Raw genomic sequence first — 25,194 nt, forward strand, 5'->3', positions numbered from 1 at the left:
GAGCTCTCTGTTAGGTGAAAAAATAATCTGTTTTATTATGGTTTTACTCATTTTTCTTTTTTTTTTTTTTTTTTTTTTTTTTTTTTTTTTTTTTTTTTTAGATGGAGTCTTGCTCTGTCGCCAGGCTGGAGTGCAGTGGTGTGATCTTGGCTAGGTTCAAGCGATTCTCCTGCCTCAGCCTCCCAAGTAGCTGGGGACTACAGGTGCACACCACCACACCCAGCTAATTTTTGTATTTTTAGTAGAGATGGGGTTTCCCCGTGTTGGCCAGGATGGTCTTGATCTCTTGACCTCATGATCTGCCCGTCTTGGCCTCCCAAAGTGCTGGGATTATAGGCGTGAACCACTGTGCGTGGCTTCATTTTCCTTTTCATTGCTGAGAGCTATTTGTCTTTCTTTCAGCTTGGTCGGGAGGAACCTGCCATGTCCATGGATGCCAATGGAAAGATAATTTGGGCCAAGCATTCAGAAGTCCAGCAGGCCAACCTAAAGGCAATGGGAGATGCTGAAATTAAAGATGGGGAAAGATTGCCACTGGCAGTAAAGGATATGGGCAGTTGTGAAATATACCCTCAGACTATTCAGCACAATCCTAATGGGCGGTAAGCCATCACCAGAATTTGTCTCTCAGCTTCTGTGTATGTTAGAACAGGTTTGCAGATCCACAGTCCACTCTTAACTTGTAGTTGGCATCTCTGATCATTCCTCTGTGTGCTTTTGCCCTGGCCCCACGGTTCTCAGCACAGCTGCGGGTAGCCATGCCAGTTGAACCAGTTGGCATGAAAAATAGAGCATGTTTGCCCTCCTGGCCTTGTTCTATACCACACAATTTTGAATAGTTAAATAGGACTGTTTACTGTTATTTCACATGCATTGAGTTTGTGTTCTTGTGTGCTCCTTTGAGGGCAAGGAGTATGTCTTATGCTGAGACTCAGTAGGTGCCCTCTCTAAATGCTTGCTGACTTATTGCTCTTAAGAAGAAAAGCTGACTCTGAGATGTGTGTCTTTTGAAAAAGTTTTGAGATTGGTAATAATTCTGTTTCTGCCGGGCGCGGTGGCTCAAGCCTGTAATCCCAGCACTTTGGGAGGCTGAGGCGGGTGGATCATGAGGTCAAGAGATCGAGACCATCCTGGTCAACATGGTGAAAACCTGTCTCTACTAAAAATACAAAAAATTAGCTGGGCATGGTGGTGCGTGCCTGTAATCCCAGCTACTCAGGAGGCTGAGGCAGGAGAATTGCCTGAACCCAGGAGGCGGAGGTTGCAGTGAGCCGAGATGGCGCCATTGCACTCCAGCCTGGGTAACAAGAGCGAAACTCCGTCTCAAAAAAAAAATAATAATAATAATTCTGTTTCTTACGTGTAATTTGAACTGTTAGTTGAACTTCTCCCTTAAGATTTGTAAGTCACCAAACATCTGGTGAGAGAAGAGTTTCTAGCACAGTTAAGTCTAAACCTGTGGAGCTTTAAATATTATTTTGCAGTAGACCTGGGCATCTTGTAATGCTGTCCTGAGTATTGAAAAAGACAAAAGATATAAACCAAGTATGCCGCCTAGTTCAGTAATTGGTACTCAGAATTATTTGTAACATAATTGTCTTATGAATAAGTTAAGAACACATTATGAGTATTTCCCTTAGTATCATAAAACATTCTTTGCCATAAGTTTTGCCTTTGGCAGTCTTTTGATACCAGCCTTTACAGTGTTATAAATAACTTTAAAGAGAGTTGTTTTATATCCATTGGGAAAATTTTAGTTGACTATGCAGCATTCTGTTTTTACTCATTATTTAATCGTTAAAATATCTTCTGTGTTTTGATAAATTTAACAGTCTCTAAAACCTGGAGTGAGATATTTTTATTCATTTGAATGATCAGCTTTAAAATGAAGATAGTCTTTGCAATAATACAGTGCCTTCCTGTGGTATAAATGTCATGAGCAAAGTTGCTAGGCATCTTGGTGCTCAACAAGTACTGGTTGAATAATTGGAATCCTTCTCCCTTGCATCCCCAGCCATTCTCACCTTCCTGTCTCCAGCTGCCTTTATTTATGAGAAGGCTATTCTAGTAACATTTCAACAGTAGTGCCATATTCATAATTTCCTTTTTGATTTGTTGGCTAGAATTTTTCTTGTAGCTTTGTATTCAAAGAAATACATGACATTTAAAAGATGTTAAATTGTAATAATGAACTAAAATAACATTTGTTATTAGAATTCTTTTACCATAACATGAATTACTGTTTCTTAACTTCTACGTGTCTTTGGTCCTCTGTGCTTCCCTCCCTGGCCTCGATGATTTCTAGGTTTGTGGTAGTATGTGGTGATGGGGAGTATATCATCTACACGGCAATGGCATTGAGAAACAAGAGCTTTGGATCTGCTCAGGAGTTTGCATGGGCCCACGATTCTTCAGAGTAAGTTTTAGCTGTGTGATAGCCAGCTTGCCCTGATTGCAGATGTGTTATGTGCTGCTTGAGAGTCTCGAGGCTTGATGTTGGCTGTGCTTCTCCGTGTTAAAAAACAGTTCTCATCAGAGCTGTCCGTTGTAAGATTAGAGTCAGAGGCAACTATGTAGCCTGAGCTGTCTTTGCCTTTTCTTTGTTGTGTGTTCCCATTCCTATAGGGACCCAGCACCCATTTCGTTGATGAAGCCCATGGCAGGACCTGTTGCTTTATGGGCTTAAGGCACAGTAGACCTTCAAGTCTGCTTTGACAGGCCTTGGCATGCCCTCCCTATCATGTGGTGTCCTGAGGTGCTACTGCCCCTTTATGAGCTACTTGGGAGAGATGTTGTGGTCTGATCGTTTTGATGAGAAATTTATTAAAACTTATTTTCCGTGATAGTACCCACTGTCTGTTCTTAACTTATTTCTGTCTGAATTCAGAGTGTTCGTAAAATGTTCTCATTAAAAGCAGGAAAGGTGGTTTCACTCTGGCTTTTTTATTACTCATTGGCTCTGGTTCCTTTCTTTATTCCTGTTTAATGCATGTAATAAACATTAGGGGTTTGGTGTTTTCAGACCACACAACTGAATTACATCTTCACAGTTTTTTTTAGTTTTGTTTGCCCCACATTTTATGTTTTATCTTGCCCCGAACAGTGGAGTGATTTAAGCCTCAGCACTGCAAAAGAAGATACATTCTAAAAAATGTTATAACAGTAGATTGATTGAGAGGTATGGAATTGTTCTGATCTTTTCATAAATTTCCTAAATACACTTATACACATACAGTTCTGTGTATTCAAAGGTACTTCATCTTAAGCACAGTTGCAGTTTATGAATTGCTTTCTCTCACCAAAACTTCCTCTGTTTTGATAGTTCCCTTTTTTCAGCTTTATCCAGCTAAGACCTTGCTCAGCATCTTTCCTGTCGTGAGCAAAGCCCTCATCACATCACTTCCTCACACAGTCTGAAATATCCAGTGATAGCCACAGCCCCTTTTTTCAAGGCAGAGGCCTGAATATAAGCAGTTTGCTAGGTTGTTGCTGAGTGTGACTGACTAATGAGCCATTTGTCACGGTTATTATTTAAGTCACCCTTATTGAGATATAATTTACAGAAGACAGAATGTACCATTTAATTGTACAGTGGTCCCCCCATCTGTGGATTCCCTTCCTGCAGTTTTAGTTACCTACAGTCGACTGTGTTCCAAAAATATTAAGTGGAAAAGTCCAAAAATAAACAACTCATAAGATTTAACTTGCCCAGTGTTCTGAGTTGCATGATGAAATCTTGAGCCATCCCACCTGGGACATGAATCATCCCTTGTCTAGCATATCTATATTGTATATGCTACCCATCTCTTACATTATAGGAAAAAACATAGTGTATACAAGGTTCACTACTATCTGAAGTTTCAGGTATCCATTGGGGCTTAGAACGTATCCCCCATGGATAAGGGAGGACTGCTGGTCATGTCAGTAGATTTGGGCAAATGTTTTTAACCCATAACCACCAACAGAGTCAAGAACATTTCTGTCATCCGCCCAAAATCCCCTTGTCTTCATTAATAGTCAGCCACACCCACCCCCCTACAGATTCCCCAGTCCCATCAAATACCAATCTGCCTTTTGTCACTGTATAGATTAGATTTGTCTTTAGAGTTTCATATAAATGGAATCATATGATATGCACTCTTTATGTCTAGCATCTTTTGTTCAGTATAATGTTTTTGAGATTCATCCATATTCTTCCCTGAATTAGTAATGTGTTTCTTTATTTGCAGAGCACTATTTCTGAATACACCATAGTAGTATGTGAATACATCATAATTTGTTTAATCATTCAACTATTATGGACATTTGAGTCATTTTTAGTTTCTAAAATGGTTTGTAAGCCCTAGTAATTCATGTCATACACAGTGTAAAACCCTTTTATCATTTCTCCAACTGTAAGGAGTTCTCTAATCTCTTAGGAAAACAGTACATCAGAGAATCTTCAAATACTATTTTATATTTTTGCATAAGTGATTACTGAAAAATATTTGAAGATATTTCCAACATTTGGTGGAATTATGATTTAGTATATAATATGTTGTATTTGCCTTCCCTTTTTTCTCCCAGGTATGCAATAAGAGAGAGCAACAGTGTTGTAAAGATATTTAAGAACTTTAAGGAAAAAAAATCATTTAAACCAGATTTTGGAGCAGAAAGTGAGTGTGGTCTACGTATGATATATTTTTAGAAGCTTCTTAATGGCTCAAAAATGCCTAAGCAAAGCTTTTTTTATGTTCCCTTTAGGTATCTATGGAGGCTTCTTATTGGGAGTCAGATCTGTAAATGGCTTAGCCTTCTATGACTGGGACAATACAGAACTCATAAGAAGAATTGAAATTCAGCCCAAACATGTGAGTTTCCCCTCCATTGTTGTTTCTGGAATATTTTCGTGATGAGTTCTGGGTCCCTAAGGCCAAGAAGTGTCTTTTGTACTCTGCTGTCCCTCTTCCATTGTCAAAAGACATTTAAAATATAAAACAGCACTTAGAATTTATATAACTTTTTATACTTTTGAAATACATAATGTCTACTGCCTCATTAGGATACCACAATCCTGATTTTCTAAGCAATTGAAGGTAAGTGGGAGTGCCATTTTGACAGAATAAAAAAACATGCTTTGAGAACAAGAAGTCAGAGAATTCTTGACTTGGAAAGGCCTTCTTCCACATAGTTCAGAAAACCTTTTCATATGTTTTGATAATAGCTGCTTGAACTTGAGGTGACCATCTCCATTGACAAAGTGTTTACCTTTAGAACTTCCCACTGCTTTGACAGTTTTCACTGTCAGGAGATTATCTTTGGAAACCAACCAGCTGTCCTGTGGTCTGGGTTCTAGAGTATGCATTCTTTTTTTTTTTTAGTTGTACTTTAGGTTCTGGGGTACGTGTGCAAATCATTCATGATTGTTGCATAGGTACACACATGGCAATGTGGTTTACTGCCTCCACCCCTCGGTCACCTACATCTAGCATTTCTCCCCATGTTACCCCTCCCTGACCTCCCCAAACCCCTGCTATCCCTCCCTTGGCCCCCACCCAACAGACCCCAGTGTGTGATGCTCCCCTCCCTGTGTCCATGTGTTCTCATTGTTTAACACCCGCCTATGAGTGAGAACATGTAGTGTTTGATTTCCTGTTCTTGTGTCAGTTTGCTGAGAATGATGGTTTCCAGATTCATCCATGTCCCTACAAAGGACACAAACTCATTTTTTATGGCTGCATAGTATTCCATGGTGTACATGTGCCACATTTTCCTTGTCCATTCTGTCGTCGATGGGCATTTGGGTTGGTTCCAGGTCTTTGCTAATGTAAACAGTGCTGCTGTGAACATACGTGTGCATATCTCTTTATAATAGAATGATTTATAATTTTTTGGGTATATTACCCAGTAATGGGATTGCTGGGTCAAATGGAATTTCTATTTCTAAGTCCTTGAGGAAATGCCATACTGTCTTCCACAATGGTTGAACTAATTTACACTCCCACCAACAGTGTAAAAGTGTTCCTGTTTCTCCACATCCTCTCCAGCATCTGTTGTCTCCAGATTTTTTAATTTATCAAATTCATTCTCCATCCATCTTTGATCCCTAGCTGGTGAGGAGTTGTAATCTTTGGAGGAGGAGAAGCTTTCTGGTTTTTGGTGTTTTCATCCTTTTTGCACTGGTTTCTTCCCATCTTAGTGGCTTTATGTACCTGTGGTCTTTGTAGTTGGTGACTTTCAGATGGGGTCTCTGAGTGGATGTCCTTTTTGTTGATGATGAAGTTATTTCTTAGTTTTCCTTCTAACAGGCCCCTCTGCTGCAGGACTGCTGGAGGTCCTCTCCAGACCCTGCTTGCCTGGGGATCACCCACAGGGGCTGAATAACAGTAAGGGTTGCTGCCAGTTTTTTCTGTTATCTTTGTCCCAGAAGGGAGGGTTCCTGCCAGATGTTGGCCTGAGCTCTCCTTTATGAAGTATCTCTTTGGATATACGAGGGGCTGGGGAACTGCTTGAGGAGACAGTCTGTCCCTTAGAAGAACTCACATGCTGTGCTGGGAGCTCCATTGTTCGTGCAGAGCTGCTGGGCAGGTACTTCTAAGTCTGCTGCAGTGGAACTCATAACCACCTCTTTTCCCATGTGCTCTGTCCTAGGAAGATCAGCTTTATTTATAAGTTCCTGTTGTGCTGCTGTCTTTTTTCATAGATGCCTGCCCTGCACGGAGTAGTGTAGTCACAGTCTGCCAGCAGAGGTATTGCTGAGCTGCCACAGGCTCTGCCGAGCTGCTGTGCGAACTGCCTGGGTAGTGGTGGTCGCCCTTCCCCTCGCTGAGCTGGACCGTCCTAGGTCCAGCTGCACTTGCTGCGAAATTCTCAATCCAGAGTGTTTCAGATTGCTTGTTGTGTGGGAGTGGTACCTGCCAGGCCAGATCGCCTGGCTCCCTGTCTCTCCCCCTCCCTTTCAGTTGAATGGGTGGCTCTGTCTCCCAGGTGTTCCAGGTGCCAGTTGAAACGGCTGCCCAGATTTGTCTGAGTTTTTGTGTGCCAAGCCGGCATCAGCTGAAACCGCCATGCTGAAAACTCGTGGCACTTTTCAGCCCGGGAATCTCGTGGTCTGTGGGTAGTGAAGATTTGCTTGGAAATGCAGTGGGCACTCACCCTCTGCGTTGTTCCTACTGGGAACTGCTCTCCAGAGCTGTTCCTTTTCGGCCATCTTGGATCCCCAAACATGCATTCTTAATGGGTGTAAAAATTGGCTTGGGGGGCTTACTTTTATGAATACAGCGTAGCTATACATATGTTTATTCATTACATGTGTATAAACGTATACATTGTATATGTGGTGTTAAAATTTCGCTGGGGGAGGTGATTACAAAAATGTCCAGAAAGACTTCTAGGGAGGGTGAGTGAAAATGAAAAAAAAAAGAAAAAAGGTGATAAACACTGTTCTAGAGCAATAGGAAATAGGCTACTGGTCCTCTAAATTGTAGCACATTAAGTGTTTACTGACAGCTATCCTTTCCTTTTGGTCTTTCCATTGCTAGGCTAAATAGCATAGCTCTGCCCTGGCCACCCTCCCAAATAATACCACATAAAATTGTTAAGTGAATACTTATTATCTTGATATAAGAAGATAAATGTTGTTAGAAACCAAGTATGTGCAGTTTGTCATATCCACTCAGAAATCCAAATCAGCTGTCTATGATTTTTTTGTGTTGCAGATTTTCTGGTCTGACTCTGGAGAGCTAGTCTGTATTGCTACTGAGGAATCATTTTTTATCCTTAAGTATCTGTCGGAAAAAGTCTTGGCTGCACAGGAAACACATGAGGGAGTTACTGAAGATGGCATTGAAGATGCCTTTGAGGTAATTGCATCAGCACAACTTTTGCTTTTAGCTTTGTTTTTAAATGATTTATAGTCTTAGAACAGTCTTTACTGATTTTAACATTTCGTTATAAATTAGGTTTGGGGAAGACAGCATTTAAGGGTTTCTGGTGAAAAGTGAAAATTAAAATCTTGACTCAGATCAAAATTTGAAAATGAATTATGTTTAAAAGAAATTTGTGTGGCCGGGCGCGGTGGCTCAAGCCTGTAATCCCAGCACTTTGGGAGGCCGAGGCAGGTGGATCACGAGGTCAAGAGATCGAGACCATCCTGGTCAACTTGGTGAAACCCCGTCTCTACTGAAAATACAAAAAATTAGCTGGGCATGATGGCTCGTGCCTGTAATCCTAGGTACTCAGGAGGCTGAGGCAGGAGAATTGCCTGAAACCAGGAGGCGGAGGTTGCGGTGAGCCAAGATCGCGCCATTGCACTCCAGCCTGGGTAACGAGCGAAACTCCGTCTCAAAAAAAAAAAAAAAGAAATTTGTGCTTTGATTTTAAGAATTCTTTACACTTAATTTGATATCTTTCAGTAAGGAAATGGTAGTTGTTTTGGTCCTAAGACTATTTAGCTAGTGATTTAAATGAGCTCCCAAATGATAAATCATTCATTGTGCAGATTTGTAGATTTTGTGAAATATTTAATATTTCATTTTCATGTTATGAAGGGTCTAAGTTTAGATCAGTATTCTTTTAGATCACGGTTTTGACCCAACAATGAAAGTTCATATTAGAAATACTAATCTAGGAATCTGTTCTTTTTTTTCTTTTCTGAGCCTAAGAATTAAATTGGGTACGAATCTGTTCTTAAATGAAGAAAAAAATTCCAGCCAGGCACAGTGGCTCACACCTCTAATCCTAGCACTTTGGGAGGACGAGGCAGGTGGATCACTTGAGGTCAGGAGTTTGAGACCAGCCTGGCCAACATGGTGAAATCCCATATCTACTAAAAACATAAAAATTAGCTGGGTGTGATGGCGGGAGCCTGCAGTCCCAGCTACTTCGGAGGCTGAGGCACCAGAATCACTTGAATCCGGCAGGCGGAACTTAGCAATGAGCAGAGGTTACGCCACCATACTCCAGTACTCCAGCCTGGGCGACAGAGACTCCATCTCGGAAAAAAAAAAAAAAGAAAAAAGGAAAAGTTTTCTTTCTAGAAATAGGAAGGATTTTACTTTGCATTTTTTATTCTACCATATCATTCTCAAATGTATTCAGCTTTTTATTGAGAAATTTCTAATGTTGGATAAAGTAATTATTGTCTTTCTTTCTGCAGGTTCTTGGTGAGATTCAGGAAATTGTGAAAACAGGGCTTTGGGTAGGCGATTGCTTCATTTACACGAGTTCTGTGAACAGATTAAATTATTATGTTGGAGGAGAAATAGTCACCATTGCCCACTTGGACAGGTAGCTGAGTTTCATTTTGCATTTGTCCTAAATTTTAAAGTGTATTTTTTAAGCAAAATCTGTTGCTGGCTTGTAGCAATGATAGGCTGACTTTTCAGTATTATAGCTTTAGTAGGTTGCCTATTAACCAAAATTGTATTAATCAAATGGGAAGGTTTTGAGCAAGAGGCAGTTTGCAGGGGTATGTGTTTGTGTAACTGCAGATTTGAACTTCTGACTTGGCTTCTGTTTCTATTATAGGACAATGTATCTCCTAGGCTACATTCCTAAAGACAACAGGCTTTATCTGGGGGATAAAGAATTGAACATCGTTAGCTATTCCCTGCTGGTTTCAGTCCTGGAATACCAGACAGCTGTCATGCGGAGGGACTTTAGCATGGCTGATAAGGTCCTTCCTACCATTCCAAAAGAACAGAGGACCAGAGTTGCACACTTTTTAGAAAAGCAGGTAAGAGGTTTTGTTTGGTTTTGTTTGGTTTTTCTTTTTTTTTTTTTTTTGAGGCGGAGTTTCACTTGCTACCCAGGCTGGAGTGCAATGGAGCAATCTCGGCTCACCGCAACCTCCGCCTCCCGGGTTCAGGCAATTCTCCTGCCTCAGCCTCCTGAGTAGCTGGGATCACAGGCACACACCACCATGCCCAGCTAATGTTTTGTATTTTTAGTAGAGACGGGGTTTCACCTTGTTGACCACGATGGTCTCGATCTCTTGACCTCGTGATCCACCCGCCTCAGCCTCCCAAAGTGCTGTGATTACAGGCTTGAGCCACCGCGCCTGGCCGTTTTCTTTTTGTTTTTTAAAACTAGCAATTTGAAAGCAAATTAGTATAGATTTGAAAAACTTTATTTCTTAATTGCCAACTGATTTCCTGTGGCAATGGAATTTCTCCTGTGAGTTTAAGGCACTTGTTACAGCATGTCATACACCCTTCATACATTCTTCCTTCTCCTTTCTCAGTGCCCCTTTAAATGTTGGAGGTGACTTATCAGTCGTCTTCTGTGCACCTCTTTTCCAGTCTCCTGACATTTTCATTTCTACACTGCATTTTTCTCTTTATCCCATCTACTTTTTAAAAAAATAGTGATTAAAATACATATAGCATGAAAAGTACCATTAATGGCATGCCTTTTTCTTAATGTAGTGTTTTTTAAGCAAAATTACATATGTGCAAGGCATAAAATAAGTTTTGCAAGGTTTAAGAAAAAATCAGCTCTCCCCTCTTTTTCCTTCCTAATCCCTTGAGGTAATTATTTTATCTGATTCTTTTGGTATTTACCTCCATATCTCTAAATAACATGTAATATAGCAGTTTCTTCATTTCTTAGATTTAGGCATTTCTTGTGACTTCCCCCTCGGTAGATGAGGTTTCACTTTCTTTCATTTTCCTATGTCTACCACATACACGCCACTTTCCTATCCTTATCCTCTCAGAATAGTTCTCATGTTGATTGATCAGTACTCAAATGTTTACATTTTGGCATGTAGCATATTATCTAGCTTTCCCTTCCTGAAATTGTTTGTTTTCCTTAGAGTTTATAATTGTCTTTTTCCCCACTTTGCTAAACTTTCTGTGTACCTATGGTTAATCCTCCCTGGACTTTGCTGGTTCTTCAGATGTCCTGGAGATCTCTTTTCAGTTTGTTTAGACTCCTTCAGACGACACTGGTTTTCCAGCTATCTTCATGGATTTCCCCTCACCGTCAGGTTGGGCCTCCTTTTGCCTATCTCCTGTTTGATCCATTGTTTTCTTATATGCCTATCTCCCTTCCTGCTTTGCTCCCTCATTTTGGGGGAGCATGCCCTTCAGCAGTTCGCTGAGAAAAGGGTTCTTAATGGGAGATAAATTGTTCTGTGACTTTGAATATCTGAAAGTACCATTGTTCTACTCTAAAACATATTTGACCAGTTAACTGGTATAGAACTTTGTTAGAGGTAATTTTCTCTCAGAATTTTGAAGGCATTGTTCCATTGCCTTGTAGTTATTGTTGAAGTCTAAAGCCATTTTTATCCTTCATTCTTAGAAGGTTTTTCTCTGTGGAAACTTTCTGAATGTTGTCTCTGTTGTACCGAAATGTTTTAATCATGGTGGGCCTTGGTAGGAATCAACTTTCATTCATTCTGCCGGTTATTAGGTGAGCTTTTTTAATGGGAAACTCATGTCCTACGTTTCTGAAAGATTTTCATGAATCAGTCTGTGGAATTTCCTTCCTTTGTTTTCTGTATTCTCTCTCTCTGGAACTATTACTCAAATGTTGGATGTCCTGCACTGATATTCTTATTCTCTTTTAAAATCTTATTGCTAATAGATAAAAGTTTCTCATCTCTCTACAGATAAGAAAATTTGTTTTCAGATTTTGAAGTTTTCTCTTCCCCCTATATGGTACGCTTCCTTCAAGTTCCTTTTATTGCTTCATTTTGATCTCCGTGATTTTCCTCAAGTATCTGATGTCCTTGGGCCCTTATTTAAGAGTGAAGGCCCAAGCAGCCAATCAGAAGGTCTGCATTTGTGGGTGGGCATATTGGGTTTGGACTTCACGGTATCTGGTGGGCCCATTTGATTAGGGAGTCTCAATGTCAGTATCTTTAGCCAATGAATTTTTGATGACTTTCTATTTAGGTAATGAATTTAACAAGCACTTAAACAGTGGTGCTAGGCACTGTTCCTGCTGGCATGTAGCCCTCATGGAATTGACGTTTTAGTATCTTTAAATCTTTTCCCTTGGGCTCAGATTTTACCGAAAAGCTCCCCAATCACCATCATTCTGGGGTCTCAGTAAAAGATAGCTTGGAGTGTCGGTATTTAATATTTCATTGAGTCTATCTATCCATTTTCATAATCTCCTGTTTTCCTTTGATACTCCATACTTCTTCCTCCAGGCATGCTTGGAATCTGCTAGTCGAGAGACCCAGTTTGCCCTCTCCAAGGAATAAACCTGTCATCTTTGTTTGTCAGGCGGTGGGAGAAGGAGCGGATCTAGAGTTTCCAAATGCTAACTTTTAGGGCACTTTGTTTTTAGCACTACCATTCGTGAGACACATGGGTGTAAATCAGATTGTTTCTATGCTGTTCTCACTCCCAATTCAGGATTTTTTTTCTCTGCTGTTTTAACAGAATGTTTATATTCATCCACCAGCTTTCTAGCTTCCAAACTTTTGTTACTGTTTCCTCTCCCTTTCTGTGTGTCCTTGGGAGTTCATACCTTAATATATGTATCTTTAGTGTGATTTTAGTAGTACTAGGGAATTAGTGAAAAACACAAGTATGTCTATTTAGTCCACCTTATTTCATCTGCTTTGCCCTTGGCTGTATCTGACTAGTTCCAGATATCTTTCATCCTCCACTCTTGGGTTTTATGTTATCTACATCAGTGCTAGTGAAGAAAAGTTAACTCGTTATTTAGAATGCTTTATTTACATTGTATTTATGGATGTATGGGGGCAGAGTGGCAGCCTGTATAAGCTGAGAAGTTGAAACACTTCAAACTTGACGATAAAGCCATTCTGAAAATACAGCCAGACAGAACCCAAGTTGTCCAGCTTCTTACTACTGACTACCCTGTAACTGAACATTCTCCCTCAGTCTGGTGAAGAGGTAAATTATCCCTGAACTTTTTGTTTAACACATTACATACCGAGAGCTGAAAATCTTGCCCAGAGGGCAGACCCCATCAGTACTGTTTGTCTTGGAGGAGAAGCTAGTTTAATAATTTCAGTAGCTGATTTAAAACAGTCATCCCCAACCTTTTTGACACCAGGGACCAGTTTCATGAAGACAGACAATTTTTCCACAGATGGCAGGGAGTGTGTTTCGGGATGAAACTGTTCCACCTCAGATCATCAAATATTCGAGAGTCATGGAGCTCACAACCTAGATCTATCAGATGCACAGTTCACAATAGGGTTGACGATCCTTTGAGAATCTAATGCCATCAGAGATCTGACAGAAGGCAGAGCTTAGCGGGTAATGCTTGCTAGCTAGCCTACCCACCCACTGCTTGCTTACCTCTTGCTGTGGGGCCTGATTCCTAATAGGCCACAGACCGATTGGGAGACCCCTGGTTTAAAAGTGTGTTCTTTATGCCTTAGTGGAGCATGGGAAGGAAATTTTAGACTTCCTGTCTTTTGGATACTTGCTAATCAACTGGACTTGAGACCAAAAAGAAAGGAATAGGTATTGACCACCTGATCAGTGACAGGACCTGAATATACAGTGTTTGCTATGACCTACAGATGATAGAAAATGGAAAGGTTTATATTTGATTTCCTTTTCTTTGCCCATTTACCACTAATAGTCTCATCTGCAAAAAGGCATTGAACTAGGTGATCTCCACATCCCAGCCTAGTTGAGTAGATTACCAACAGCTAAGTTTACACTGCTCTGCATAGTTTTGTTCTTTTGAAATGATTGAGTCAGCTTTGCAAAATCCCTTCCTTTTTGACACATCTGTTTATATTTACATTTCCAGTTTTAAGTTACTTGAGTTTAGCATTGGCCAGCTTCCGTTAGCCTAAAAAAACAGTAAGAATTCTTTCACTGAGTATTTTTTCTGCCAGGTTTGTTCTTACCAGACTCCTTAAGTTTTCCATCTTCTCATTAAATAGTGGGGTTTCTAGTTTGAGAGGGAAATGATTTGCTCTGTGGATGGTGCACACTGTAAATATATACAAAAAACATACATATATTTTTGTATGCATAGATTACATACATAAATATATATATAATTTTTAAAAATCTGTTTAGGGCTTCAAGCAGCAAGCTCTTACAGTTTCCACAGATCCTGAGCACCGTTTCGAACTTGCTCTTCAGCTTGGAGAGTTAAAAATTGCATACCAGTTAGCAGTGGAAGCAGAGGTATGTACTAATTCATGATTTTTCATAACTGATGGAAAAGTCAGTAGGTACTTGTATGTGTTTGGTGTAATGTTTTGTTATTAAAGTTTTCCCAAATGCAAATAAGTGGCTCATTTAGGTGAAGTTATAGTCTCTCTTTGATCTTTTTAAAAGATATGTTAAACTTTGCATAAGTTAAATTGATTACATTGGAGATATTCTTAGCACTCTTTAAGAAAAATTGTTTTCATATCTTATGTGAGGTCTATTTTACAGTATAAGGAAAGATGTAAAACAGTATGTAAACTAGTCTGGAAAGTCTTAAGAGTACAGACATAGCAGTAATTTGCCAGTGTCTCAAACTAGCTGGAAAGATACTGGTTTTAAAAAGGGGTTTTGAAAGACGACCCAATGCTTTTGTCTTTTGGTGTTGAGTAGAGCAGAAAGTCAGAGAAGGACAGTGCTGCTTTGGTGGCACTCACCTTTAGCAAGGGATGCTCTCAGCACATCTGGTCTAAATGTTTGAGCTAAATGAGCTGTTCAGGGAGGCTCAAGTGGGAGAAATGTTCATACCATTTTTGTAATGATATTTTTACAGATCTTTGTATACTGAGGCTCCCAATTGTGGTTTAAGAGTAGCATTTACTGGTAAATTAATTTTAGATGCGCAAATAAATTTTAGCTATGTTAAGATCATCTAAACATGCAGCATTTTGAGTTTTGAAAAGCTACAAGTGAAACATATTACTGTGAAATATTTAAGAACATGAACAGTTTGGTACATTTTTAAAAAGTAGTATTAAATCACTTGTTAAAATAATTGCAATATAATTACCTTAAAATGCCAGTGAGATGGTTTTACTTTCCCAGTGTAATTACAAGATAAAACGATAATGGGTTGATGATAATTATTCACACATCATTAATATTGACTTGTGTTTTAATTCATTTTGTGTACATGAATAATTTCCAATGAGCACAGCTCTCTGTATATATAAATATCTTCTATTGTCAGCACAGTTAACAGAATAATGTTGCAAGTATAAATGCTTATTTCGAAATATATTTTGACTTGGAAACTTTTCTTACAGTCAGAACAGAAGTGGAAACAACTTGCTGAACTTGCAATTAGTAAATGTCAGTTTGGCTTAGCCCAGGAGTGCCTGCACCATGCACAGGATTATGGGGGTCTGCTGCTTTTGGCCACTGCCTCTGGAAATGCTAGTATGGTGAACAAGCTAGCAGAGGGTGCAGAGAGAGATGGCAAAAATAATGTGGCATTCATGAGCTACTTTTTACAGGGCAAGTGAGTATTCATTTAAAAGATTAATTCTACAGTAAGAATGGTTTTTGGAGAGGATGCAAAGAACTAACCCTGGAGAGACCTGATGGATGGCCAATTGGTGTTGAATAGAGCAGGCAGGCACAGGAGGACAGTGCTGACTGCCTGTCAGTGCAGCAACCTTGGTGGCACTCACCTTCAGCAAGGGATGCTCCTAGCATCTGGTCTAAATGTTGGAGCGAAATGAGCTGTTCAGGGAGGCTCAAGTGGGAGAAATGTTAAACATTTCTCTCAACAGCCCTGCCAGTTAATGGCAGAGGCATTTTACTTTATGATTGCAGGAGGCTGTGGAGCTGCTCTAGTGGGTACCTGAAAGGTGATTTTACCCAAATTGGATAATTTTGATCTATTTATGGCAAAAACAGAAGTAGTATGCCAGTTACTTTTAGATATGAGGCTATTATAAAGCATAAAGATGTCATATATTTTTAAGTCTAACAGCATAAACCAAATCATATAGACATTAGTAGGCAGTATTAGGAAATAAAACACAAAACTATTTTTAAAAAAAACAAAAAGGGAGTCTCACTCTGTCGCCCAGGCAGTCGTGCAATTTCAGCTAATTGCAGCCTCCGTCTCCTGGATTCAAGCCATTCTCTTGCCTCAGCCTCCCAAGTAGCTGGGATTACATGTGTGCACCACCACACCTGGCTTAATTTTTGTATTTTTAGTAGAGACGGGGTCTCCCCATGTTAGCTAGGCTGGTCTCAAACGATCCACCTGCCTCATCCTCCCAGAGTGCTGGGATTACAGGCATGAGCCCCCACGCCTGACCCGAAAGTATTCTTTAACCTTGCCCTACATACTGATTTTTTTTTTTTTTTACAATTCCGTACTTCATCATAAAACCTTGAATGTGCAACCCATCGTATGTATATGAATGTATTTATGAATTTATATACCTGTAAAAATGGCCCACTATTCCTTATTTGTAATTCAAAAATCCAAAAATATTCTGAAAATGGTTTTTTATAACTGTTTTGATGGCAAACCTGAGCTGAATTCTGTTGTACTACTATTTTAGTTGCTTTTATATCAACTTGGTGCACTTTTATTGCATTTAACATTCCTCCGTAAGTTACTGCAGTATTGTTTGTGGCTTTTATTTCTTGCTGAGGATGTTAAGTAATCCATAGTATACATACTGTATCACTCTTCAAAAATCCAAAAATTTCTGAATTCTGAAACACATTGTCCACTTCATAAAACTTGCACAGAAAAAAAAATGAAATTAAAAAAGACATTTTGATATTCTGCTGGGCACCACTGGCTTGTCTGGCCCTTCCCATATTGGAGACACTGCCCTAGGTATATGTCTTGCCGAACTGAATTTCTGCTGGCATATGTTCTGATGCCTTTAAAATTTGCTAATCTAATCTGCCTTAACTCGTCTTGAAAAGCCCCTTTAGGTTCTTAGGAATTATTAAAATTAAGTAGATTCAAAGTGGCCAGGGAAGTTGTCATATCCCTGGTACCCTTGGAGTGTGTTGATTATGTAACAACCATTAAAAGACAAGTGACAGAAATGAGATGTGTGTGAAGACTGGGGAGTTTTTTGGCTTTGCAACACTAAATTTACTTTTCTCTATGTTAAGTACTATTATTATAGTGTTTATTCTTGGTAACAGTACCTCTCCTTTATGTTTAGGGTTGATGCCTGCCTGGAGCTCTTGATTAGAACTGGACGGCTGCCAGAAGCTGCCTTCCTGGCCCGAACTTACCTACCCAGTCAGGTTTCAAGGTACAGAATTTTAATTTTAGGAAGAAATGATTCCAATAAAAAGAGCACACTTACTTAAGTCTCTTTTTGGTTCCCTGATGTAGGGTAGTGAAACTCTGGAGAGAGAATCTCTCAAAAGTCAATCAGAAAGCAGCAGAATCCCTTGCTGACCCAACAGAGTATGAAAACCTGTTCCCTGGATTAAAAGAGGCCTTTGTTGTTGAAGAATGGGTGAAGGAAACACATGCTGATCTGTGGCCAGCCAAACAATACCCACTTGTCACGGTGAGTGGCCAGGACGTCAGGCTTCATTTATTGTAACTACAGGGTGGAAGTGTATTCATGACTTCAGATTTTGAGCTACAGTAAATAACGGTTTTTAAAATTAAAAGCTGATAATCTGGGGTTTAGGCCAAGTTCATAGGTAAATTATTATTTCAGAATATCTCATTTCATTATTGCTTTATTCTCTGATAGCCAAATGAAGAGAGAAATGTTATGGAAGAAGCAAAAGGCTTTCAGCCCTCAAGATCTACAGCTCAGCAGGTCAGTAGAGTACTTCATGTGAGAAATTTGGCTGAGATGGTTGACTTCTAACCATCATCTCCCACTTCCCAATTCTGATCATCCTTCTCTTGAGGAAAATTTTAAATTCCTGAGTAAATTCCCTTATCTTCCTTTGGGCTTTCAGGAACTTGACGGGAAACCTGCTTCTCCTACTCCAGTTATTGTGGCCTCCCACACAGCCAACAAGGAAGAAAAGGTAGTTCAGACATCATACTCAAACAACCCTCTACCCCATCCTCCTCCCCGTCAATATCTAGAGGATATATAGGCTTCTGTGGTTTAAGGGATAGTATCGGTTTCAGAGCAGGGGCTTTGAAATGAGAAGATGCTCTTTTTGACTGTTAAGAAAATTTTAGTTCTCATTTGGATCTTATACCCACAGATAACTTTCCTTTAACAGTACTGTAAAACTTAATTCCCTCTTCCTTTTGTTTGCAGAGTTTACTCGAACTAGAAGTAGATTTGGATAATTTGGAATTAGAAGATATTGACACAACAGATATCAATCTGGATGAAGATATTTTGGATGACTGACTGTAATGTTTTCCATTTACCTGACTAAACAGATCATTATTATTTATAGGTATTGATTGTTACCCTGACCACAGTGCTTTGGACTATGAGAAACTTTAATTTTTATATGTAAATGCTGTGGATCACTGGGAGCACAATGCCCACATCATCTTAAGAAGAGTTTATGTGCAGCATTTAAATCACTGTTTTCCTTGTTAACTGAAACAAACCTGGGCTTTCATTTTTTTCATACCATTAGACCATATCTATCTCATAAAACCTTTTGAATTAATGAAGATACTTGTGTTTCCTTTCTTAGTAATGAAAATAGACCTCTAGTTGTGGAAGTCTGAGCCGAAACTATACCTTGTCTAGGAATCAGCCCCACTTTTTCTTTGCATGACTAAATCTGCATTTTCAAGTATTGTCAATCACATTTTTCTTAGAGCTGAATATCCATGCTGCAATTCTCTAAACCCTGTTTATTGACTTCATTGTATCATTCCACAGGTCTTGCCCTGATTTTGTCTAGCAGCTAACCATTTCCAGATTCAGATGTGAAACCACTGTTCCTCTGACCTTATTAAGCTGGGATCTGTCTAAATTACCATTTGCCCTATTTGGTAACACACACACACACAAGAAGTACTTTTTAACTGTACACTCATCTAACATGATTCAAGAAATTCATAACCAGGCACTTAAATATCCTTGTAGCCTAGGAAAGTAAGTAGGGTAACAATTTTTGCTTTATAGGGAAAACTAGAAATTGTTACCTTTTAATCTTACCGTTTAATATTTAGCTCAGTATTAACAGAGAAATGTAGTCAGTATTTAGTAGAATAAATGTATTTTACAAATATTTTCAGGAAGCTGCAGAATGGCTGAGTGCTTCTTGATGATAAGTTTGCAGTGTTAGTTCTATATATGCTCCCTGCTGTGCTTCTGTTTTTGCAAAGACCTGTTTAAATTTAAAAAAAGTTTTAAACCAATTGGACATATGATATTTATAAATTTTTCAGTTTTAAGGTATCATTACCATTTCTGTAGTAGCAAACAGTCCTACTTAAAAAGGTCTTTCAAATTTCACAATTTTTCCTGATCACAGAATAAACACCCATGGACAGAAAAACAGTACCCAGCATATTTCAAACAATACTAATTCTAAATAACGGAAGTATCCAATTAGGACCCTGACGTTGTACTAATATTAATACTTCCTGCTAGAGCAAAACAAAAACCATTAGGTTAGAGAGAAACCTGGAAGCTAAGAGTTACCAATCTAACTTTTCACTTTAAAGAGTATTTTCTCCAAATGCATTTTGTTTTATCTGGTTCATCAGAGAAAATCAATACTGTAGTTTCTCTATACTCTTCTTCCTAGGTTGTCATCACAGGTACTGTTCCCTTAGTAAGACTTCGAACTGTTTAGCAGAATGGAAACAGTATTACTAGGATAGAAGCCAGTATATTCCACAAAACCATGTATATTCTGAGCATTAAAAGAGATGAAATTATACAATCTCCTCTTCTTTCCTTCCTGAAAAAATCATCTCAGTATTTACAGATAGATAAATATATATAAGCCCATGGTTTTGAGAGGTGGGCAGCTCCAAAATGACAATACAACTAAAGCTTGGTGATACACAAGCACCACGTTCTCCACTTCTTGACACGTGCCTATTTCCCCCAATGTGATGTGACCATACTACGACAGGAACCTGCTGGTGACTTGATCACCTCAGATGCAGCTCAGCACTTCTGGTGCTCCAAAGAACAAGGGGGTTGCTGTCCCCCACTGTCCAAACTTCCCTGGACTCCAGCTGCTAGGACGCCCATCACTCAACCTACTTTACTGTATTCTACCCGCCTCCCGTTTCTATTGTCCAGGCTGAAGAAATACAAGAACAAATCAAACTGATGTTTTCAAGACCACAGATGTCCCATATTCACAAACCTGTTTAGTTACCATTAATTATGACCCAATTGTGAATTTTTCCCAACTCAATTACCACCACAAATCCAATGTGGAAAGAAAAAAACTTTACCTTAATTAAATTGATTCCCTCCGCAGCCTGATCCTTGGCCTCTTGAGCCGACTGGCCATCTGGATGGAGTATGTGATACAGCTGAACCAAGCTGATGGCATCGTCAATTCTGAGAATGAAAGGGCTTAATGTTATCTGGGGGTTTTCTTCATTTGCTTCACAGTCCCATAAAAGTATGTGCCCAGGAGGCTGAGGCAGGAGAATTGCCTGAACCCAGGAGGCGGAGGTTGCAGTGAGCCGAGATCGCGCCATTGCATTCCAGCCTGGGTAACAGAGCAAAACTCCGTCTCAAAAAAAAAAGAAGTATGTGCCAACCTCAAACTAAACTACATTCAGACTTTCCTCAGGCTGAGGGGTTTGGGGAGGGAACTTCAGTTTTATAGTTTCAAAAGCATTTTCAGGAAAATTGACTAATTTAGGCTTTACAACAGGGCCGTGAGGCAGGTAGGGCAGGAGTCACTGCAGGAAGTGCCCAAACATGACTATATTCTTTTTGGAAAAAAAGCACCACTTCTCACAGAAACAACATTCCTAATGGTAGAAATTTCCAGGCCCGCCCACTTCACCAGCATGTAATAGTCTAATCCAACTCAGGGGACAGAAATACAGCTTCATCCTACATAAATAGGAGGGTAGTGGTCACAGGGATGTCAAAGTCCTTCACTTCTAAGTGATATCTGCTAACAGAGACAAATGCCTCTACAAGAGGCCCCCTAAGATTCCAAGGAAAGACTCTCAGGCCACCAGACTATTCACAGGAACGCATGAATAAAAACTAGCATCAAAAGCTAGCATCCCAGTGAAGCACATTACACACACACATCAGACAAAAAGGAAAGTCGGGTTCTACATCAGCAATCTAACTTCAGCATCACACAACTACCTATGAAGAAGCCAGAACAGGAACTCAATTCTTCCGGTTTGTACTTCTTAGAAATGTATAAACAATTTTTATCAACATTATAACTTCCCCAAACCAACCAATCACTATCTTCTCACACAGCTGACACTTTCCTACTATTTGCCATCTCATCGCTGGAGGGCATATAAAAAGAACACTCAAAACGTTTGTGTTTTTGAGGCTCTCTCTGCTATATATAACTTAGTTGAACTACTGGTTTGCAGTTGGGAATGGAGGGCTGAGGATACTCAATGCTTCCACAGCTTCCACAGCTAGCACTCTTCAACCTTCCCTGAACTAGGGGATGAAGAACAGGATGACAGTGGGAGTAAGTACAGAATTCCTCAAACCCTGGCAGCATTGAAATGCTCTGGGCTTATCCTGAGGTTCATCGACCCTAAAGGCCATCTCAGGGAAAACAGAAATCAGAGCTGTTTATAGAGTAAAGCTTTTCAGGAGGAAAAAAAATAAAAATGTTCATTACAAATCTATTGTGCTTGTTACAATCTAACAAAGTCCAATAAATGCAGCAATGAACTGTCTCCCCAGTAAAAATTAAAATTCCCTTTGTAGCCTAGGCATGTGGCCTTATAAAGAGCTTAACTGGATTACTACCTATTGGTATGTTTATGGCTTCATTAGGTTCATGCTGAAGTATAATGCCTGTGCCTCACAGAACAACTTAAATTTAGCTTAACAACCCACCCATACTTCAAAAGCAAATAAATTGTACTCCAAAAACATTTTTAAAGGATATCAATATAAAAACCAACAGTGGGACCTGAGTCTGAAATAAATGTGTGCAGAATCCTAATTCTTGCCTAAGCTCCATTCAGTGAGGATGTGCACCCTCTACTGTCCAGCCTAGGATCTGCAGTAAGCTCAGTGTCCTGCCCAGAATGACCACAGGAGGGCCTTTACCTAATAGTAGGAAAGGCTAAGTACTCAAACTTCCCTCCTAGTAAGCATGAACCACTTCAGATGTAGAGCGTACATGTGATGAGTAACACTATAATATCATATATTAATACACCACAATAAAGAACTTTTTCAAACATTTCTGTGTTGCTCTAATTTTTTATAAGAACATACTGTTTTAATAATAAAACAATTTCAGGCCAGGCACGGTGGCTCACACCTGTAATCCCAACACTTTGGGAGGCCCAAGCGGGCCGATCACCTGAGGTCAGGAGTTAGAGACCAGCCTGACCAACATGGAGAAACCCTGCCTCAACTGAAAAAATACAAAATTAGCTGGGTGTGGTGACGCATGCCTGTAATCCAGCTACTCAGGAGGGTGAGGTAGGAGAATCGCTTGAACCCAGGAGGTGGAGGTTGCGGTGAGCCGAGATCACACCATTGCACTCCAGCCTGGCCAACAAGAGCAAAACTCTGTCTCAAAAATAAAACAATTTCAGAAATGATCAAACTCAAGAAACTTTATAACTAGAAAATTCATTCATCGGCGATAATGCACATAAAGGCAAGTCACTTGAGCATCACCATCACCACCAGCCCAATTATGGGATATGAAGGTATATTTCTGCCCTCTGATTTACATTACACTACATATGCTGGTGAAATGGGCTGGTCTGGAAATCATTATTAGGAATACTGTTTCTATGAGAAATGATGCCCTTTTTCGAAGCATGGGCTGTATTTTATTCTGAAGATAAGTTCTGTAGAACTCAGTTCCACATGCCTTATTGTCTGTTTATTAGGATACTCTAAGTCAAAAACAGGTTGAAAATGACAACAATCTCAAAACTGTCTTGTAGTTCAGACTTTTGAGTCCAGCAAGGGCTTTTTGTGGAACGCTGACCTTTCTGACCACAACTATGCTGGTTCCTTGTCATTTTAGCCTTCCTAAACCAACTGATACAAAGATGCTCAAAAACTATTTTCTCTTCAGTTTTATCACAAGTTGTATTATTGTCGCAAGTTGTATTATTTCCAGTTAGAAGCCTGGGAGCACACCAGCTTGATGCTAAAATACAACAGATATTTTTTGTTTCACACTACTCTGAAAAGAAGCTAACTTTTTTGATGCCTTAAAAATCTTGCAAAAGCAAGGGATATCAAAAGTATGAATTTCATAAGTTAAAGGATGATGTTTTCTGAAAAGCCCTAGAAATCGTTCTACCAAAAAAGAACCACAGGGCTTATTTCTACTCTTTACATTTCCTATTTAATCCCCCTTTCAGAATCTGGAAAGTTCACTGACTCAGGAACATTAGTGAGCCCAAGATAGGCTAATATTGAGGGTTTACAGCACAGATCCAAAACTACTTATCAAAAATCCAGCACTATTTATATAAAAGCAAAAACTAGGAGAGCTAGGTTATACTAAAAGAGCAAATCCATAAACTAAGGTAAGCAAGCACTAGACAATACACTGTTACCACTGGAAAAATGCCATAGCTTAAATACAGATGAACTGTTAGAGCAACAAGAATGATTCTTTCACTTACTAAGATCATACTTACAAATCTCTCTGAATCTGGTCAATCAGCAAACCATCAATCCTTTTATGATTGACAAAATACCACACCATTCCACCAAAGTATCTTGTTGAACGTAAAAGGTCGTATTTTCCATGTTTATCTATATCTTCGTAGGTCTGGTGATGAACCTATCCACATAAAATGCAACTCTTCAGAAACACGAAAATGAAAAGTAGGCTGCATTATTCAATGTACACTGATTAGCATGAGTGCTGCCCAAGTAAGTAAAACAAGGTCTACTTACAGTTGCCTCCGTATCATTAATCAACAGGTATGATTTAAACCTAGTACAACCCATCTTAGGTGGAAGGAGGATTCCATTAAGAAAGAATGTTGGCCAGGCACAGTGGCTCATGTCTGTTATCCTAACACTGTGTGTGGCTGAGATGGGAGGACTACTTGAGCAGTCCTCATCGCTAGGAAAAATTTTTTTTAAATTAGCTGGGCATGGTAGGCCACAGAACAAGACACTGTCTTTAAAAAAAAGAAGAAGAAGAAGAAGAAGAATTTGTCTAAATGACAGCAAATCTGTCCCTTCTCCACTGCAGAAGTATGCAGTAGCCTGGAGCAAAACACCAAACATTTATAGCCATATTAATTACATTTTGGCAAGCCAACTACAATTTATTAAGCACCAATTACACATACAGAGACCACTAGGAATAATGTAGCACCCACTTCTTGGTCACTATGGGAGAAAATAAATCAAGAATATTTTTTCACTGCTTTCACTTTCCCCATCCTTCCTATCAACTACCCTATTCCACCAGCTAGCCCATTCCATCTTATTAACCAAAAGTCTTCAGTCCTCCTTCCAGATTGATCTTCCTAAATGAAGATTCTGAGGGGTGTTCCTCTGTTCAAAAGGCTTTCAAAAGTCTGCTGAATGAATTCCAGATTCCTCAGCCTAGCATCTGAGGTCACCTATGATGTGACTGCATCCACCTTCCTAGCTTAATCTTTAATCACTCCCCTACATATACATTGAATACACAAGCAAACCAGATCACCCGCCATTCCTCAAGCCCTACTTTATTTCCTGCCTGATGCTTATACTGTTCTCTCCACCTCAAACACTCACCAAACTCCGCCTGCCACAATGTTTCCTGCACTTCTAGAACCCTCCATAACACCCCTATGAAGCCTTTCCTCAAAGAATTTGTAACCTCAGTGCATAGCATTTTCGGTCTGAGGAAATAATTATCTGTTACTTACTAGCATCCTTCCTCACAGCCATATCTGGACTGTTGTCTTTGGCACAGCACACCCCATCCTAGTTCGTGGCATCACCTATACTACACAAGACAATACCTTCCACATAGAAGGTACTATGAATACTTACTGGGCTGTAAGACACACACTGTACTTTGGCAAATTTCAGTAAATAACTTGATTCCTATATGATAAACTGAAAAGAGAACAGGCTTTGTCATCAAACTTGGGTCCTAACCCTACCACTTAGTAGCTATGCGACTTTCAGCAAGCTACTTAACTCTACAAGCT

At 39.6% G+C, this 25,194-nt stretch overlaps 2 protein-coding genes across 4 annotated transcripts in view; one reads left to right on the forward strand and one right to left on the reverse strand.

Moving 5' to 3' along the window:
- Nucleotides 1–18,534, forward strand: part of COPB2 (COPI coat complex subunit beta 2) — a 33,809-nt gene extending 15,275 nt beyond the window's left edge. Inside the window, exons 9-22 of the mRNA XM_003942598.3 lie at nt 403–602; nt 2,306–2,416; nt 4,567–4,655; nt 4,744–4,850; nt 7,698–7,841; nt 9,137–9,267; nt 9,508–9,715; nt 14,007–14,117; nt 15,188–15,402; nt 17,087–17,179; nt 17,263–17,443; nt 17,636–17,704; nt 17,850–17,921; nt 18,164–18,534. Of these exons, the coding sequence (XP_003942647.1) occupies nt 403–602; nt 2,306–2,416; nt 4,567–4,655; nt 4,744–4,850; nt 7,698–7,841; nt 9,137–9,267; nt 9,508–9,715; nt 14,007–14,117; nt 15,188–15,402; nt 17,087–17,179; nt 17,263–17,443; nt 17,636–17,704; nt 17,850–17,921; nt 18,164–18,259 (1,827 nt within the window). The 3' untranslated portion in view covers nt 18,260–18,534. The remainder of the gene's footprint in view (nt 1–402; nt 603–2,305; nt 2,417–4,566; nt 4,656–4,743; nt 4,851–7,697; nt 7,842–9,136; nt 9,268–9,507; nt 9,716–14,006; nt 14,118–15,187; nt 15,403–17,086; nt 17,180–17,262; nt 17,444–17,635; nt 17,705–17,849; nt 17,922–18,163) is intronic.
- Nucleotides 31–25,194, reverse strand: part of MRPS22 (mitochondrial ribosomal protein S22) — a 32,703-nt gene continuing 7,539 nt past the window's right edge. For all 3 annotated transcript variants that reach the window (XM_010330429.3, XM_003942600.4, XM_010330430.2), the window contains exons 6-8: nt 23,674–23,819; nt 20,287–20,395; nt 31–19,199 (exon numbers count right to left, since the gene is read on the reverse strand). In XM_010330429.3, coding sequence (XP_010328731.1) covers nt 19,104–19,199; nt 20,287–20,395; nt 23,674–23,819 — 351 coding nt within the window. In that variant the 3' untranslated portion in view covers nt 31–19,103. The remainder of the gene's footprint in view (nt 19,200–20,286; nt 20,396–23,673; nt 23,820–25,194) is intronic.

Source organism: Saimiri boliviensis, chromosome 9, assembly GCF_048565385.1.
Source record: "Saimiri boliviensis isolate mSaiBol1 chromosome 9, mSaiBol1.pri, whole genome shotgun sequence".
NCBI classification, from domain to species: domain Eukaryota; kingdom Metazoa; phylum Chordata; class Mammalia; order Primates; family Cebidae; genus Saimiri; species Saimiri boliviensis.